Source organism: Mustelus asterias, chromosome 12 (genome assembly GCF_964213995.1).
Source record: "Mustelus asterias chromosome 12, sMusAst1.hap1.1, whole genome shotgun sequence".
Taxonomy (NCBI): Eukaryota; Metazoa; Chordata; class Chondrichthyes; order Carcharhiniformes; family Triakidae; genus Mustelus; species Mustelus asterias.
This window is the reverse complement of record NC_135812.1, coordinates 40,235,292-40,251,163: the sequence shown is the minus strand read 5'-3', so window position 1 is coordinate 40,251,163 and position 15,872 is coordinate 40,235,292. Positions and strand designations below refer to the sequence as shown.

Here is a 15,872-nt window from a genome sequence, read left to right as displayed (position 1 = left end):
ATCAATTAGGAAGGCAAATGGTATGTTGGCCTTCATTGCAAAAGGATTTGAGTTCAGAAGTAGGGATGTCTTATGCAGTTATACAGAAGTAGGGATGTCTGTATGCAGTTATACAGGACCTTGGTGAGACCGTCCCTGGAGTATTATGTGCAGTTTTAATCTTCCTACTAAATAAAGCATTTACTTGTCATAGAGGGAGTGCAGCTAAGGTTCACTAGGCTGATACCAGAGTTGGTAGGACTGTCCTGAGGTTGGTTCAATATGATTGAAAAGTATAAAATTTTAACCGAGCTGGACAAACTTATGCTAAAAGATGGTCTCCCCAGTTGGGGAATCTAGAATCGGGAGCACAGTCCCAGGATTCGGGATAGACCATTCAGGACTGAACAAAGAATAAAGAACAAAGAAAATTACAGCACAGAAACAGGCCCTTCGGCCCTCCAAGCCTGCACCGACCATGCTGCCCAACTGAACTAAAACCCTCTACCCTTCCAGAGATCATATCCCTCTATTCCCCTATTCCCATCCTATTCATGTATTTGTCCAGATGCCCCTTAAAACGCACTATCGTATCTGCTTCCACTACCACCTCTCCGCCCCCCCCCCTCCCCCACCCCCAGTAGCCAGTTCCAGGCACCCCACTACTCTCTGTGTAAAAAAGTTGCCTTTTACATTTCCTTTAAACCTTTCCCCTCGCACCTTAAACCTACGCCCCCTAGTAATTGACTCTTCAACCCTGGGAAAAAGCTTCTGACTATCCACTCGGTCCATGCCCCTCATAATCTTGTAAACTTCTATCAGGTCACCCCTCAAACTCCATCGTTCCAGTGAGAACAAACCAAGTTTCTCCAAACCTCTCCTCATAGCTAATGCCCTCCATACCAGGCAACATCCTGGTAAATCTTTTCTGTACCCTCTCCAAAGCCTCCACATCTTTGGCGACCAGAATTGAACACTATATTCCAAGTCGACCTAACTAAGATTCTATAAAGCTGCAGCATGACTTGCCAATTTTTAAACTCAATGCCCCGGCCGATGAAGGTTAGCATGCCGTATGCCTTCTTGACTACCTTCTCCACCTGCACTGCCACTTTCAGTGACCTGTGTACCTGTACGCCCAGATCCCTCTGCCTCTTAAGGGTTCTGCCATTTACTGTATATTTCCTATCTGTATTAGACCTTCCAAAATGCATTACCTCACATTTGTCTGGACTGAGTTGAGGAAAAAATTGTTCAAAGGGTAATGAACCTGTGGAATTCTCTACCACAGAAGGTAATGAGGAAAAGTCACTGAATGTATTCAAGAAAGAGATGATAAGATTTTAATGGCATCGGGAGGTATGGGGAGAAAACGGGAATATAGCATTGAGATACAGGATCAGTCATGATGATGCTGAATGGTGGAGCAGGCTCAAAGGGCCGAATGCCTACTCCTGCTCCTAATTTCTATGTTTCCATGTTAACCCAGTGTTTGGTTATTGTTTCTAACTTTTGTACTACTGTTCAGCATCATATTTCCTCTGTGAAATACCCTTGTATCCTTACTATACGAAAGTCACTATATACATACACACAAGTGCAGTAGTTGTTGTAATCCAATTCGCTGAACTATAATTTACTATTCTGTGAAGCATATCAGCGAGGAGATGACTGACTATGCTGATAATGATTCTTCAAATAGTAATTGACTGTTTTGCACAGCACTTGTCACAGAGTATCACCATAACTATATGACACATCTGAGAGTGCAACACTGGGAGAAATGTGAACCACAATTTCAATCCTCATTGTGAAACTATTCCATGATTTGAAATAATTTAATCTCATACTGTAGCAATAGTTTGATTTGCAAAACAGAAGAATTAGTTCGAAGTTAAAAATAAATTTCAAACCTAAATACATTGAAAAAATGATCATGCACAGCTTAAAACTTTATCATTGAAATTCACTGACGAGAAATATATAATTGCACTATCACTATATTATAATAGTAATCTGGTAACAGTAATAGGTAATCTGTGATTTCCTATATTCAACAGATCTAGAAGTTGAAGTTATATATTTCACATGTAATGGCCTGGGCATGGGCACCCTGGCAATGCCAGCCTGTGCCCCTTGGCACTGCCCACTGGGCATCGGGCAGTGCCAAGAGGGTGGGGCCTACTGTGGGGGGGCCATCAGTGGGGTTGGGGGGTCCCGCTGCCACTCTGCATGGGGATCGGTCTGGGCTGGAAGGAGGCCAGCGATCGGGGTGGTCTGCCGGGGGTGGGGGAGGGGGGGCTGCTTTCCTGGGGGAGGTGGGGGGGGGGTGGGGGGGAGGTCTGCCTCTCTTCGGGGGTGGGGTCTGACCCTGGGGGGGTCAGCCGGGGAGGAGGGGATCGCCACTGCTGGGTGTGGGGGGCTGGACATTGGGGCGCACCAGGGTAGGGGGAGGAGCTGGAGGGACAGCAGTGCAGAGGTCCTGGGCTGGCCAGCAATCGAGCTGGCCAGCAAACAGGGAGACTGACAGATCAGGGCCACTGCGCATGCACAAAGTTCTAGAACTGTCAGACTCTGGTGCGAATAGGCCCACCCCCCCTCAGGTTTTTAATGATATTCACGATTGTCACCTCTGCATTGCACCAAGTGGGGAGATTTGGATCTGAAGTTGCACTGAAAAAACAGTCGTGATCTGGACCAGTTTTCTCGCCAGTTCAGCACTTTTGGGATAATTCCACCACCACCACCCGCCCCCCCCCCGCCCAAGTTTCTGCTTCAATGCATATGAAGAGAAATGAGAAGAAATAAAATTTCTTCAGGATTAAAGTTCTGTGCTTCAATAATGGGAAGTCACAATAATTCATGATGCTCTGTCCTGTACCTAGGAATGATGTGGAGATGCTGGCGTTGGACTGGGGTAAGCACAGTAAGAAGTCTCACAACACCAGGTTAAAGTCCAACAGGTTTATTTGGCAGCACTAGCTTTTGGAGCCTCAAGCTCCTTCTTCAGGTGAGTGAGGACTTGTGTTCACAAACAGGGCATATAAAGACACAAACTCAATTTACAAGATAATGTTTGGAATGAGAGCCTTTACAGGTAATCAAGTCTTAAAGGTACAGATAATCCCTTGCAAGTCCAGGCAAGTCGTGTGGGTTACAGATTGTGTGACATGAACCCAAGATCCCGGTTGAGGCCATCCTCATGTGTGCGGAACTTGGCTATCAGTTTCTGCTCAGCGATTCTTGCCTGGGCTTGCAAAATCTCAATAACTGTCCAGGCTGGAGACAATACACATCTCTTTAACCTGTGCTTAACCCCCTCTCCACTCACATTGTCTGTACCTTTAAGACTTGATTACCTGTAAAGACTCGTATTCCAACCATTATCTTGTAAATTGAGTTTGTGTCTTTATATGCCCTGTTTGTGAACACAAGTCCTCACTCACCTGAAGAAGGAGCTTGAGGCTCCGAAAGCTACTGCTGCCAAATAAATCTGTTGGACTTTATCCTGGTGTTGTGAGACTTCTTACTGCACCTAGGAACACAGGAGACAGACAAACCACATGTTTAGGCTGTCTTCTGCAGCCTGCTTATTCCTGAACAGTTCACTTTGCCTTAAAGCTAAAGACTTTAAACTTGAGGGGCACCATTCCAGATCAAGCATGCTTGACCAGGAGTCTTTCCTGCTCTTACCACCTGCCAAAGGACCATTGGAAGGATTTTCCAGTAGATAATCTACTGGTTGTATTATAAATGCAAATTCCATGGCCATCAAGTCCTAAGGCTTCTGGCTCAGAGGCAGGGTTGTTCTCCACTACGCCATAAGATCTCTACAGGTACTTGGTCATATCAAAATTCTAGCACGGTAACCTGGCATATTACTAAATATACCATACAAAAAACAAAGTACTACTCCATCATCTGTAATATTAATGAGGGGACTACTGTCTAACAAAGATATTCAGTAAAATATAGCATCCCTTAATGCCTGACAAAACCCAATTTCTGATGTAAGATACAAACTTATACAATACAAATAGACTTTGATTGTAAATTATACAGAAAGAACAATTGTACTTGAGGATGAAAGTGGCTCAGATCCATACCTTGATCTTTCAAAACGGTCTCGGTGAATCTCCATTTTCTGGGGCTGTAGTATACACGATTTATCTATTCATGTCATAATAGGATGGACCCAATTAGACGCCAACCCTGCGTCTGTTCACAAACAGAAGCCTGTAGTGGATCTCCTCCCGTGCTTCAACTCACCAGATTGTGGGCTTCATTCACCCATCTTTTCTTATTTTCCTTATACACATTACAAGTTGCCAAGGAATTGGGGGGTAAAAAGGGGAAAAATGCACCAAAAGTAAGAAAAACAAGAGTGAATAAATAAACAATAGGGGCGAGTTGAGAACGAGAAAACTGGGAAATTGAAAAGATAAATGAAGCAAGATTTGAAGAAGAAAAATAAAGGCAAGACAATTTTACCCAAAAAAAAAGAGGAACTTGGGAACAGGATTCTGTGCTCTGAAAAATATGTCTGAGCTCAAGTAAATGGATTTAGGCATAGTTTACATGTGGAATAAACTGGACAACCTGTACAACTAACTGCTACAGACCCAAGGATTGTGCAGCCACCAAAACAATTTCATTTATACTGTGGTCTATTTGAGCAAGAGAATATAGTTTTGCAAAGGTGAGGGTCAGGTCTTCAGCCTTATTTATTATTAACAAGTCTGAGAACATGACAGTGCACAATATCCTGGTTTCCAAAACATCATATTTGTCCAAACTACCTACTTCTACTGCCTATCACTCCTCCAATGTTAAACAGGTGAAACATTTAAGGTTTGGCCTTGCAGCCCATCATGAATGGTGGTAAAAGTCCAGAAAAGGAGTGCGGAAAGATCCTCATAAGAAAGAGCGTGACCTTCACACTTTCTTTAAGTTGCTAAGTTCCCAGAGGCCTCGGAAATCCAGCCACGTGGTTAAAATAGGATGATTTTAAAATGAAGGCTTGTTGCATCATGCAAATTTTAAAGTAGCTAACCTTTTCAAGGCTTCAATTTAATATCACAAATTAAGGATGTTACAGTACTCTCTCAGTACTGCACTTGTGTGTTTCTTAGATGAAACTGGAACCCAAGTTTTTCTGAATCAAAAGCTGAGCACCACTGAGCTAAACTGACACTAAATACTGAACCATTTTCTTTGCATGCTTATAAATCAAGCCAAATATTTATATATTTTCTTTCTCTTATTTGAACAATTAAAATGTCAACCCAAAACATTTCTCATCTCATCTTAACCAATCCAATACAATCAAGAATTTCCATTCACTAGGGCTTTGTATCCAGGAAATAGCCCAGAAGGTCTGCCGGAGAACCCCTCACAAGGACTGCACAGGAATTTCCCAAGTTTAAACTTCTGACAGGTAATTACCCTGCACCAGGAACCATCTCATACACGGATTTAAATTGAAGACCTCTCTTGGCAGAATAGTTACCCAGTAAAAGTTAAAAGAGTAAACGACTTCTAATTTCTGGGAACCCACACGACTACCCTTCCAATCCCCAAACAACCTCCTGACACCCCCTCTAAAAATCCTCAGCATCAATCTGACGGTGATTGCCACTCCAGTATATTTATTAGTTTATTTATTAGTCACAAGTAAGGCTTACATTAACACTGCAATGAAGTTACTGTGAAATTCTCCTAGTCGCCACAGTCTGGCACCTGTTCAGGTCAATGCGCCTAACCAGCATGTCTTTCAGAATGTGGGAGGAAACCAGAGCACCCGAAGGAAACCCACACAGACACAGGGAGAACGTGCAAATTCCACACAGACTGTGACCCAAGCCAGGAATCGAACCCAGGTCCCTGGTGCTGTGAAGCAGCAGTGCTAACCACTGTGCTACCATGCCACTCACAGAAGCTCTGGGCCAAATCTCCAATTGTCTTATTGATCACAGGCTGCGTAGGTTTCTTCCGGGTCCTGCGATTTCCTCCCATACTCCAAAGATGTGCGGGTTAGGTTGATTGGCTATGCAAAATTGCCCCTTAGGGACAGGGGGACGAACAGGGTAAATATGTGGAGTTACGGAGATTTGGAGGATTCATTTAATCTCTGAAAAACTGAACTTTTTTTAAAGTCAGCAATATTTTACTCACCGTCTCAAAGCTTCAATATTCTTGCTTCTATTCAGTGGTCTTCATTACATTTACACAATTGTAAATGTACTGACTTAAGATCAAAATGGTTTAGGTTTGTATCTCAGCTTATTTTCTGCTGATTAAATTGAAGAGAAATTTAAAGAACTCTGAAACAGTTTTATTTTTTGCGATACTAATGGACTATTCCGTTATATTTGAGCTAAAAATAACTAGAGTACCATATAATAAATACAAATCAGTGCAACATTCCATTTATTGACTGTTCACCAATTTTGCAAGTCAAATAACTACATAAAATATCTGCATGTTTTGGTTTCCGTCAGAGATCACCATGTTGGATTATAAATTGCGAACTGAAATTGCAAAGCATGAAATTGACTGCTTCACAGAAACATTTTTTTTTCTTTTATGCAGAAATATCGAGAGATGAAAATTAATGCCTTAGGGACACAGGAGTTTGTACTTCTTACATTTGGCATGATGAAAAAAGGTAATGATACGTGATTCAATTGTGCATTCTGGTATTTGTAACCCTATTACCTATATTCCTTAAACAGTGATGTAGTTGAACATAATCAATTTCAACAAAGTTTTTTTATTCATTCATTGGATGGGGATATTTATGGCAAGGCCAGCATTCATTGCATGTCCCTAATTGCCCTCACGAAAATGATGACGAAACATCTTCATGAACCGCTGCAGTTCACATGGTATAGGTACACGAGTACTGTCAGAGAGGGAGTTTGGTTCAGTGACAGTGAGGGAACAGCAATTTATTTCCAAGTCAGGATACTTTGTGACTTAGAAGCGAACTTGCAGGTCATGGTACTCAGATGCAACTGCTGTTCTTGTTCTTCTAGGTGGTAGAGGTCGTAGATTTGGTAGGTGCTTTTTTAGAAGCCTTGTCAAGTTGCAGCAGTGCGCACTGTAGATGGTACACAATTTTTTTTTTACACAATGTTGCCACCAGCAAAGTGAATGCTTACTGTGATGGATGGGGTGTCAATCAAAAGCTGCTTTGTTTTGGATGTTGTCAAGCTTCTTGAGTGTTGTTGGAGCTGCATTCAGTCAGGCAAGTGGGCAGTATCCATTAGTTCTGCTAAAGGGTCATAATGGACTCCAAATATTGCTTGTTGCTTTTTCCACAGATGCTGCCAGACTTGCTGAGTTTTTCCAGCATTCTCTGTTTTTATTTCAAATATCCAGCATTCACAGTATTTTGCCTTTATATCTTAATATCTATTACATCCCTGATTTGTGCCTTGTAGATGGTGGTCAGGCTTTGCAAAGTTCGGTGATGATTCACCTGCCTCAGATTTTCTAGCCTCTGACCTCTTATTGCAGCAACACTACTTACACATGATTGGTTTAGTGTCATTTTCTGGTCAGATGTGACAATTCAGTGTTTAGAATGGGTAGAAGCTCTCAATACGGCAACACCGAATTTCTGATACAAGTCTGGAACCCAGAAAATCCAGGCCCCAAAGGAGTTAGAGGGACCAGGTACATTCATCAAACCAGATGTACCTGCGTTGCCTACCATCTTCTTATGTAACTTCATCTTTAAAAAAGTATAGAAATTGAGCACACTGGTATAGTAAATTGCACCAAAATCACGGATTTACAGATTTTTCCATAAAAACATTTTTGGAATTCTATTCCAAACATGCCATCATGTAATAAAAATGCAACTTTACTTAGTTGGTCACGGTTCGGTAGTCCTGAGGTATATGATACAACACCATAGATATTGAAAAGCACCATATCCTCAGTGATAGCAGCAAAGCAAAGTGGGAATCAGTCATTAAAAAAGGCCGCCACAAAGTGTCACTGTGTGTCACTCTGAAGAATTTCTTCTCTTTCCACTGAAACCGGACCCTGCTGAGGATATCATCCAATTTATTCTACACACTTGCCCAATATTGGCTGTCAGACCGTGGGATTCAGTCTGTGACAATGTCGTAACTGCAGACCAGCAAGTCAAAGCAATACGTTGGGAACAAAGCTCTACGATGTTTTGCATGTAACAAATCAGAATAATTTTACTTCAAAGAAACATAGAAAATAGGAGTAGACCATTCAGCCCTTCAAGCCTGCTCTGCAATTAAATGTGATCATGGCTGATCATATCATGGCAGGCACAGTGGTTAGCATTGCTGCTTCACAGCACCAGTGATCTTTCCAGCCTTGTGTGACTGTCTGTGTGGAGTTTGCACATTCTCCCCGTGTCAGCGCAGGTTTCCTCTGGGTCCTCCGGTTTCTTCCCAGAGTCCAAAGATGTGCAGGTTAGGTGGACTGGCTATGCTAAATTTCCCGAGTGTCTCAAGATGTGTAGGTTAGGGGGAATAGTGGGGTAAATGCGTGGTGTTACAGAAATAGGGCGGGGGTAAGATGTTATGTCAGAAAGTTGGTGCAGACTCACTCGATGGGCCAAATGGCCGTCTTCTGCACTGTAGGGATTCTATGATTCTCTATCTCAACACCATACTCCTACACTCCCCCCATACCACTTGACACTAGGGCGGAATTTTCCTGTCCCGGAATCACAGCGGGTGGGACACGGTGCATGCAAAGGTTCATTGACATCAGGCAGTATTTTACGGCTTTGAGGCGAGCATGGCTGGAAAATACCATCCCAAGAATCTAGAAATCTTTCTCTATTTCCTTCTTAAATATATTCAGCGACATGGCCTCCACAATCTTTTTTTTATTCATTCGTGGGACATGGGCGTTGTTGGCTGGCCAGCATTTATTGCCCATCCTTAGTTGCCCGAAGGGACTTGAGAGTCAACCAGATTGCTGTGGCTCTGGAGTCACATGTAGGCCAGACCAGATATAGATGGCAGATTTCCTTCCCAAAAGGACATTAGTGAACCAAATGGGTTTTTATGACAATCGACAATGGTTCATGGTCATCAGTAGATTCTTAATTCCAGATATTTTTTATTGAATTCAACTTCCACCATCTGCTGTGGCAGGATTCAAACCTGGGTCCCCAGAACATTAGCTGAGTTTCTGGATTAATAGCCAAGCAATAGTATCACTAGACCATTGCCTCCTCATGTGGTACCCTTCTGTGGTAGAGAATTCTACAGATTCACCACCCTCAGTGAAGAAATTTTGCCTCATCTCAGTCCTAAATGGTCTACCCCATAGCTAAAACAATGATCCCTTCTAGATCTTCCAACCAGAGGAAATGGGATTCCTGCAGCCAGTCTGTCCTGCTCTGTCAAAATTCTATATGTTTCAATTAAATCCCCACTCATTCATCTAAATTCCAGTGAAAACAGGCCCAGTCAACCCAATCTCTCCTCACAAAACAATCCTGCCATCCCAGAAATCAGTCTGGTGAACTTGCACTGCACCTGCTCCATGACAAGTGTAATAACCTTACCGAAGCCAGTTTTCCATCAATCTCCTTTTTGTTTACAGTGGCATCTGAGTGCTGTTCAATGGGTACAGAGTTCATATCAGTCCCAAGTCTATCGAATGCCGGCCTGAGTGGAACCAGCTAGTTTTAAAGTCCCCGCTGCTCCTTCCCTATTGCACGTGCCTTCACCCTCCTAATAGGGGAGTTCATATTCAACAAGGCCCACAGGGAGATCTCATGATGATCCCCCATGACTATCATAATATTCCAGCCCCTCAAGTTAATTTCTTCACCCGCACCCTTGCAAAAGAGTGGTCAGCCTGGGGTCAGCTGGAGGAAGGACCGGATAAGGAGGGTGAAGTGGATGGGAGACCTTCACTTCTGAAGAGAATGCTGCAAAGCCACCAACTCTGGCTCTTCCTGAGGCCTCACTTCAGTAGAGGCACCAACTGTCCTCTTCCATTCCCATATCGCAGTCCATATCTTCATCACCCAAAAGGTCCAGTGTGGGGTCGACTTCCATTTGTGGCTCAACACTGACAGTGGCTTTTCCCATGGCTGGTAATGAGGCCTATACTGGCATGGGCTCCGTACTCTGGAGATGGTCCAGGTGTTTTCTGACAATCTTGCTCTGCACTTGGACATTGTGCGACACAGGCACCGTTTTCCCTGTTATAATCCTGACCCAACTGATGCTGTCCACAAAGTTCCTCACATGGACTGGGTTGCCGGTTTTGAATTTTCTTCTTTTGGGTTTCTTGTTGGGACTCCATCCTTCCTGCCAAGTTTGGGAAAAGTAGGCTGAATCTTGTCCAAAGCTTCCATCCCATTAATAATTCCACTGAGGTGATTCCTGTAGTTGTATGTGGGATAGCCCTGCAGTCTAATAGTTCAATCCCGATGGATTCTGTAGGTTGCTTCTTCATGTCGAGCATAAAAGTCTGCACTGTTCATTCAGCCAACCCATTAGATGAGAAGTGATAGAGTGTTGTCCTAGTGTGTTTGATTCCGTTAGAAAGCATGAAGATCTGAAACTTGGTGCGAGTAAAGGCATTGTCAGGCCTTCAGGTATCCCATGCGTGCAGAAACTTTGTTGTAGTTTCTCAATAGTAGCATGGAAGTGGTGGAATTCATACGGTGTATCGCCAACCATTTGGAATGCACGATGACCATATTCAGGAACATGGAGCCCAAAAAAGGCCCAGCGAAGTCTACATGTTCATGGAGCCCAAAAAAGGCGCAATGAAGTCTACATGCACTCGCACCCAGGGCCTACCAGGGATATCCACTCGCATGGATGTAGAGAGCCTGGGGTGGGCGGGGGGGGGGGGGGGGGGGGGTGGGGTGAGGTTTTGATTCTCTCAGCGTGAGTCACACTATCTAACCAAGTCGGTAATGTCTGCATCATGGCCGGGCCGCCATACGTAGCTCTTGAATAGCATTTTCACCTTTCAAACCCCAGGATGACTGGTGTAATTCCGTAAGTAATTTGACGTTGCCCTGGGTGAGGGGCAACTACGCAGGAACCTCTTGGGATGATGCCATCCTCAACACTGAGCTCATCTTTCTTTGTCCAGTAATGTTTCATTCCATCAAAGGATTGTCCTCTGAATCCCCCATATAGTATTATCGTTTTTAGTTTAGACAGGACTGGGTCCTTTTGTGCCTAGTCCTTGATTTGCCTCGCAAATACAGGCAACGTGTCCAAAAAAATTGAGAGTCATTGCAACCTCTTCCACAGCTGGCGGTGAAGCCAGACTTCCGGGCAATGTCAGATGACTCAGTGCATCGACGTTAGCTATCGAGTCCCTGTACACTGCTCGCGAAGGTATTCATAAAACACCAGTAACAAGCCCCAATGCTGTACCTGGATGGAGGCAATGGGGGTATTGCCTTGTCTTCTTTAAAAAGTCCCAGCAATGGTTTATGATCAGTCACCATGAAAAAATGTCTACCACAGACATATTGGTGGAATGTACCTCTGCTCAGTGCCCGGGAGAAGCCTAGGTACATACGCAATAGGCTTCTCTGTCCCATCTCTCCAGTGATGTGCCAGTACTGCCTGTAAGGAGAGGCATTGCATAGCAAGATAAGGTTCCTTTTTGGGGTCAAAGTGAGTCAATAAATTAGACGACAAAAGTTGCTCTTTAACTCTGTTGAAAGCCTACAGCTGTGGGGCTTCTCAAGATCACCTTTGATATTTCCATAGTGGAGGGGGCGGCAAAGAAACAAAATTAGGAATACACTTCCCATAATAATTCACTAACCTCAGGAAAGATTTCAATTCAGTGGCGATTTGGCGCCTCCTTACTGGCCCTCACCTTGTCCCTCACCAGATGAATGCCCTTGCCATCCACCTGATAGCCCAAAAAGGTCACGGCACGTGCTTGGAAGACACATTTTTCCCTTTTCAAGCATAAGCCAACCTCCAAAAATCACCGCAAGACCTCTTCCAGTTTCGCTCAATGTTCACATTCCGATGTTCCTGTGAACAAGATATCGTCCAGGTGCATCACTACCCGAGGTAGCCCTTGGAGTATGTTCTCCATGACCCGTTGAAAATGGTGCATGCAGACAAAACCCCAAAGGGCAGGCGAGTCTACTCGTATAGGCCTGTGTGTGTACTGGTACACACTTTCAGGAAGGCTCGTCCAATTCAAGTTGGAGATACGCATGGCTCATGTCCAACTTTGAAAACATTTGGCCCCAGTAAACCAGGCATACAGGTCTTCGATTTAGGGCATGGGGTATCTGTCAAATTTAGAAACCTTATTGACCGTAAGCTTATAGTCTCCAAACGTCGGACTGATTTATCCAGCTTAAGGACAGGAACAACAGGTCCAGCCCACTCTACAAATTGTATGGGTTTTATTATGCCCAGCTTTTTCAGGTGTTCCAGTTCTGACTCCACCTTTTCCAAAAGAGAGCATGGAACTGGTCTCGCTCTAAAATATTTAGGCGTAGCTTTGGGGGTTGATGTAAATCTTAGCTTTGGCTCCCTTTATTTTCCCAAGCCCTTCTTGAAAAACTTCAGGATACTCATTGATAACTTTTTACAGTTCCCCCATCCCAGCCTAAATATTTCCAGCCAGTTCAGTCTGATGCATGGAGCCAATCTCAATATCGCTCCATAAGTTTATGTCCTTGTCCCCGTACGATGAGTGGAAGTCAAGTTGACTGTTGCCTCCAAGTCACTAGGGTTGCAGTAGTGCTCTTTATCTTCAATGGTTTTCCTGTGTAGGTGGCCAGCCTGGCCTTTGATTTGGTTTATTGTCAGATGTATTAATATACAGTGAAAAGTATTGTCTCTTGCGCTATAGAGACAGAGCATACCATTCATGGAGAAGAAAAAGAGTGCAGAATGTAGCATTACAGTCACAGCCAGAGTGTAGCACAAGATCAATTTAATACGAGGTAGGTCCATTCAGGAGTCTGATGGCAGCAGGGAAGAAACTGTTCTTGAGTTGGTTGGTACATGTCCTCAGACTTTTGTATCTTTTTCCCGACGGAAGAAGGTGGAAGACAATGGGCCCTATTTTACCACTTTGTTTCTAAGTGCTGGGTGGACTTGAAACTGGGAGTGTTTCAGATCCGACTTTTAGGCCCGTTCTCAGGCGCCCCCATATGCACTCTGCCTGCAAAAATCTCAGCGATTCCGAATCGCGTTGCACAAGCCAGTGGGTGGGGCTTAACCCATTCGAACCCCTGCAGCTCCGATCGGCACCTCCAACTGCACATGCACAGAGAAAAAAATGATGGAAAGCTGCCACATCCCTCCCAGGCCGGATAATGCCTCCCCCTGGCCCCCACAAACATTGCCCCACCCCCACAACATTACTCCTTATCCCCCCCACACCACCCAGGCCAATTGCAGGCCCCTTCCCCCCACTGATCATAGGCAGAGTGGCAGCGGGCCACCTTCCTCCCCCCCCAACCGATCTCTAGCAGAATGGCAGCGGATGCCCATTTCCCTCCACTGATATCAGGAAGAGTGGCAGCAGACCCCCCTTTTTCCCCACTGATCTCTGGCAGAGTGGCAGCGGACCCCCCCTTACCCCCCCCCCCCCCCCCCCCCCAATCTCAAGCAGAGTGGCAGCAGACCCCCTTTCCCTCCACCGATCTCAGACAGAATGGCAGCGGACCCCTCTTCTCCCCCCCCCCCCCCCCCCCCCCACTCCCCCACTGAGATCAAGCAGAGTGACAGCGGACCCCCTTTTCCCACCATTGATCTCAGGCAGAGGGGCTGCAGATTCCCCCCCCCCGCCTCCCCCAACCATCGATCTCAAGCACAGTGGCAGCAGACACACCTTCCCCCACCCACCAATCTCAAGCAGAGAGCCGTCGGACGCTAGGTACCTACCTCCTCACTGACTGAAGTGCCCAAATCGTACTTCTATGGAGCATGTCTGTTCTGCGCCAATTCTGGATGGGCGAATGCGGTGGTAAAGGGGGAAGTGCCGATAAAGTTGGGCGTGCAGTCCATTAAATCAATTTAAATGCATGCAAATGCAACGCGGTGATAAAATTGGGCCCAGAATGTCCAGGGTGCGTGGGGTCCTTGATTATGCTGTCTGCTTTTCCAAGCAGCGGGAAGTGTAGACAAGAGTCAGTGGATAGGTTTGATTGGATTTGATTTATTATTGTCACATGTATTAGTATACACTGAACAGTATTGTTTCTTGCATGCTCGACAGACAAAGTATACCATACATAGGAAAGGAAGGAGAGAGTGCAGAATGTAGTGTTACAGTCATAGCTAGATGTAGAGAAAGATCAACTTAATACAAGGTAGGTCCATTCAAAGTTTGATGGCAGCCCAGGAAAGAAGCTGTTCTTGAGTCGGTTGGTACGTGTCCTCAGACTTTTGTATCTTCTTCCCGATGGAAGAAGGTGGAAGAGAGTATGTCCTGGGTGTGTGGGGTCCTTGATTACGCTGGCTGCTTTTCCAAGGCAGCAAGAAGTGTAGAGAGTCAATGGATGGGAGGCTGGTTTGTGTGATGGACTGGGCTTCATTCACAACCCTTTGTAGTTTTTTGCAGTCTTGGACAGAGCAGGAGCCATACAAAACTGTGATACACCACAGAAAGCATTCTTACTGGTTGTAAAAGTTGGCGAAAGTCATAGAATCCCTACAGTGCAGAAGGAGGCCATTCAGCCCATTGAGCCTGCGCTGTAAACAATCCCACCTAGGCCTTATCCCTTTAACCCCACATATTTACCCCGCTAATCCCTCTAACCTATGCATCCTGAAACATGAAGGAGCAATTTACAATGGCCAATGCACCTAACATTTCCGTAGCAGACATGCCAAATTTCCTTAACCTCCTGAGAAAGTAGGTGCATTGGTTGACTTTCTTAGCGGTCAGCATGGAGGGACCAGGACAGGTTGTTTATGATCTGGGCACCTAGAAACTTGAAGTTCTCAACCATTTCCACTTCGTCCCCGTTGATGTGGACAGGGGCATGGTTCCTGAAGTCAATGACTATCTCATTTGTTTTTTTAACATTGAAGGAGAGATTATTGTTGTTGCACCAGTTCACCAGATTCTCTATCTCTTTCCTGTGCTCCGTCTCATCATTGTTTGAGATTTGACCCACTACAATGGTGTCATCAGCAAACTTGAAAATCGAGTTGCAAGCGAATTTGGCCATAGGTGTTTAAGGAGTATAAGGCTGAGGACACAGCCTTGTGGGGCACCGGTGTTGAAGGTGATCATGGAGGAGGTGTTGTTGCCTATCCTTACTGATTGCAGTCTGTGGGTTAGGAAGTCTAGGATCCAGTTGCAGAGGGCGGAGCCGAGTCCCAGGCCCCTGAGTTTGGGGATGAGTTTTGTAGGAATAATGGTGTTGAAGGCTGAGCTGTAGTCAATAAATAGGAGTCTGACATAGGTGTCTTTGTTGTCTAGGTGTTCCAGGGTTGAGTGTAGGGCCATGGAGATGGCATCTGCTGTGGACCTGCTGAGGCGATCGGTGAACTGTAGTGGATCCAGGCAATCTGGGATGCCGGAACTGATTTGCGCCATGACTAACCTTTCAAAGCTTTCTAAGTTCAGGAGTTGAATACCATCCCAGAGACGATTATAACCAGCCCAGAGACGATTAGAAGTCTGTTCTCCGATAGCAGAAACCACAGCCCCCATATTCACTTCCATTTTTAATGGGAGGCCATTTACTAACAACACCCCCCACTATAGGGTCAATCTTTGTTATGGAAATGCGATTTAATTGCATTGTCCCTGGTTGTGGGAATATCTGCAAGGTACGATCTGGTACTCGCCTTGGTCTTTTCACAAAATAGTACGCATTTTGACTGCCCCTATCTCTTAGACTTGATTGTGGTCTTCTG

The 15,872-nt window shown here is 44.9% G+C and overlaps 1 protein-coding gene across 1 annotated transcript in view; it reads right to left on the bottom strand.

The window, feature by feature from the left end:
• The window catches only part of tmem132e (transmembrane protein 132E), a 735,345-nt gene extending 725,263 nt beyond the window's left edge, over positions 1–10,082 (bottom strand). The window contains exon 1 of the mRNA XM_078226016.1: positions 9,977–10,082. Within this exon, the coding sequence (XP_078082142.1) occupies positions 9,977–10,082 (106 nt within the window). The remainder of the gene's footprint in view (positions 1–9,976) is intronic.
• Between the last annotated feature and the right edge of the window lie 5,790 nt (positions 10,083–15,872).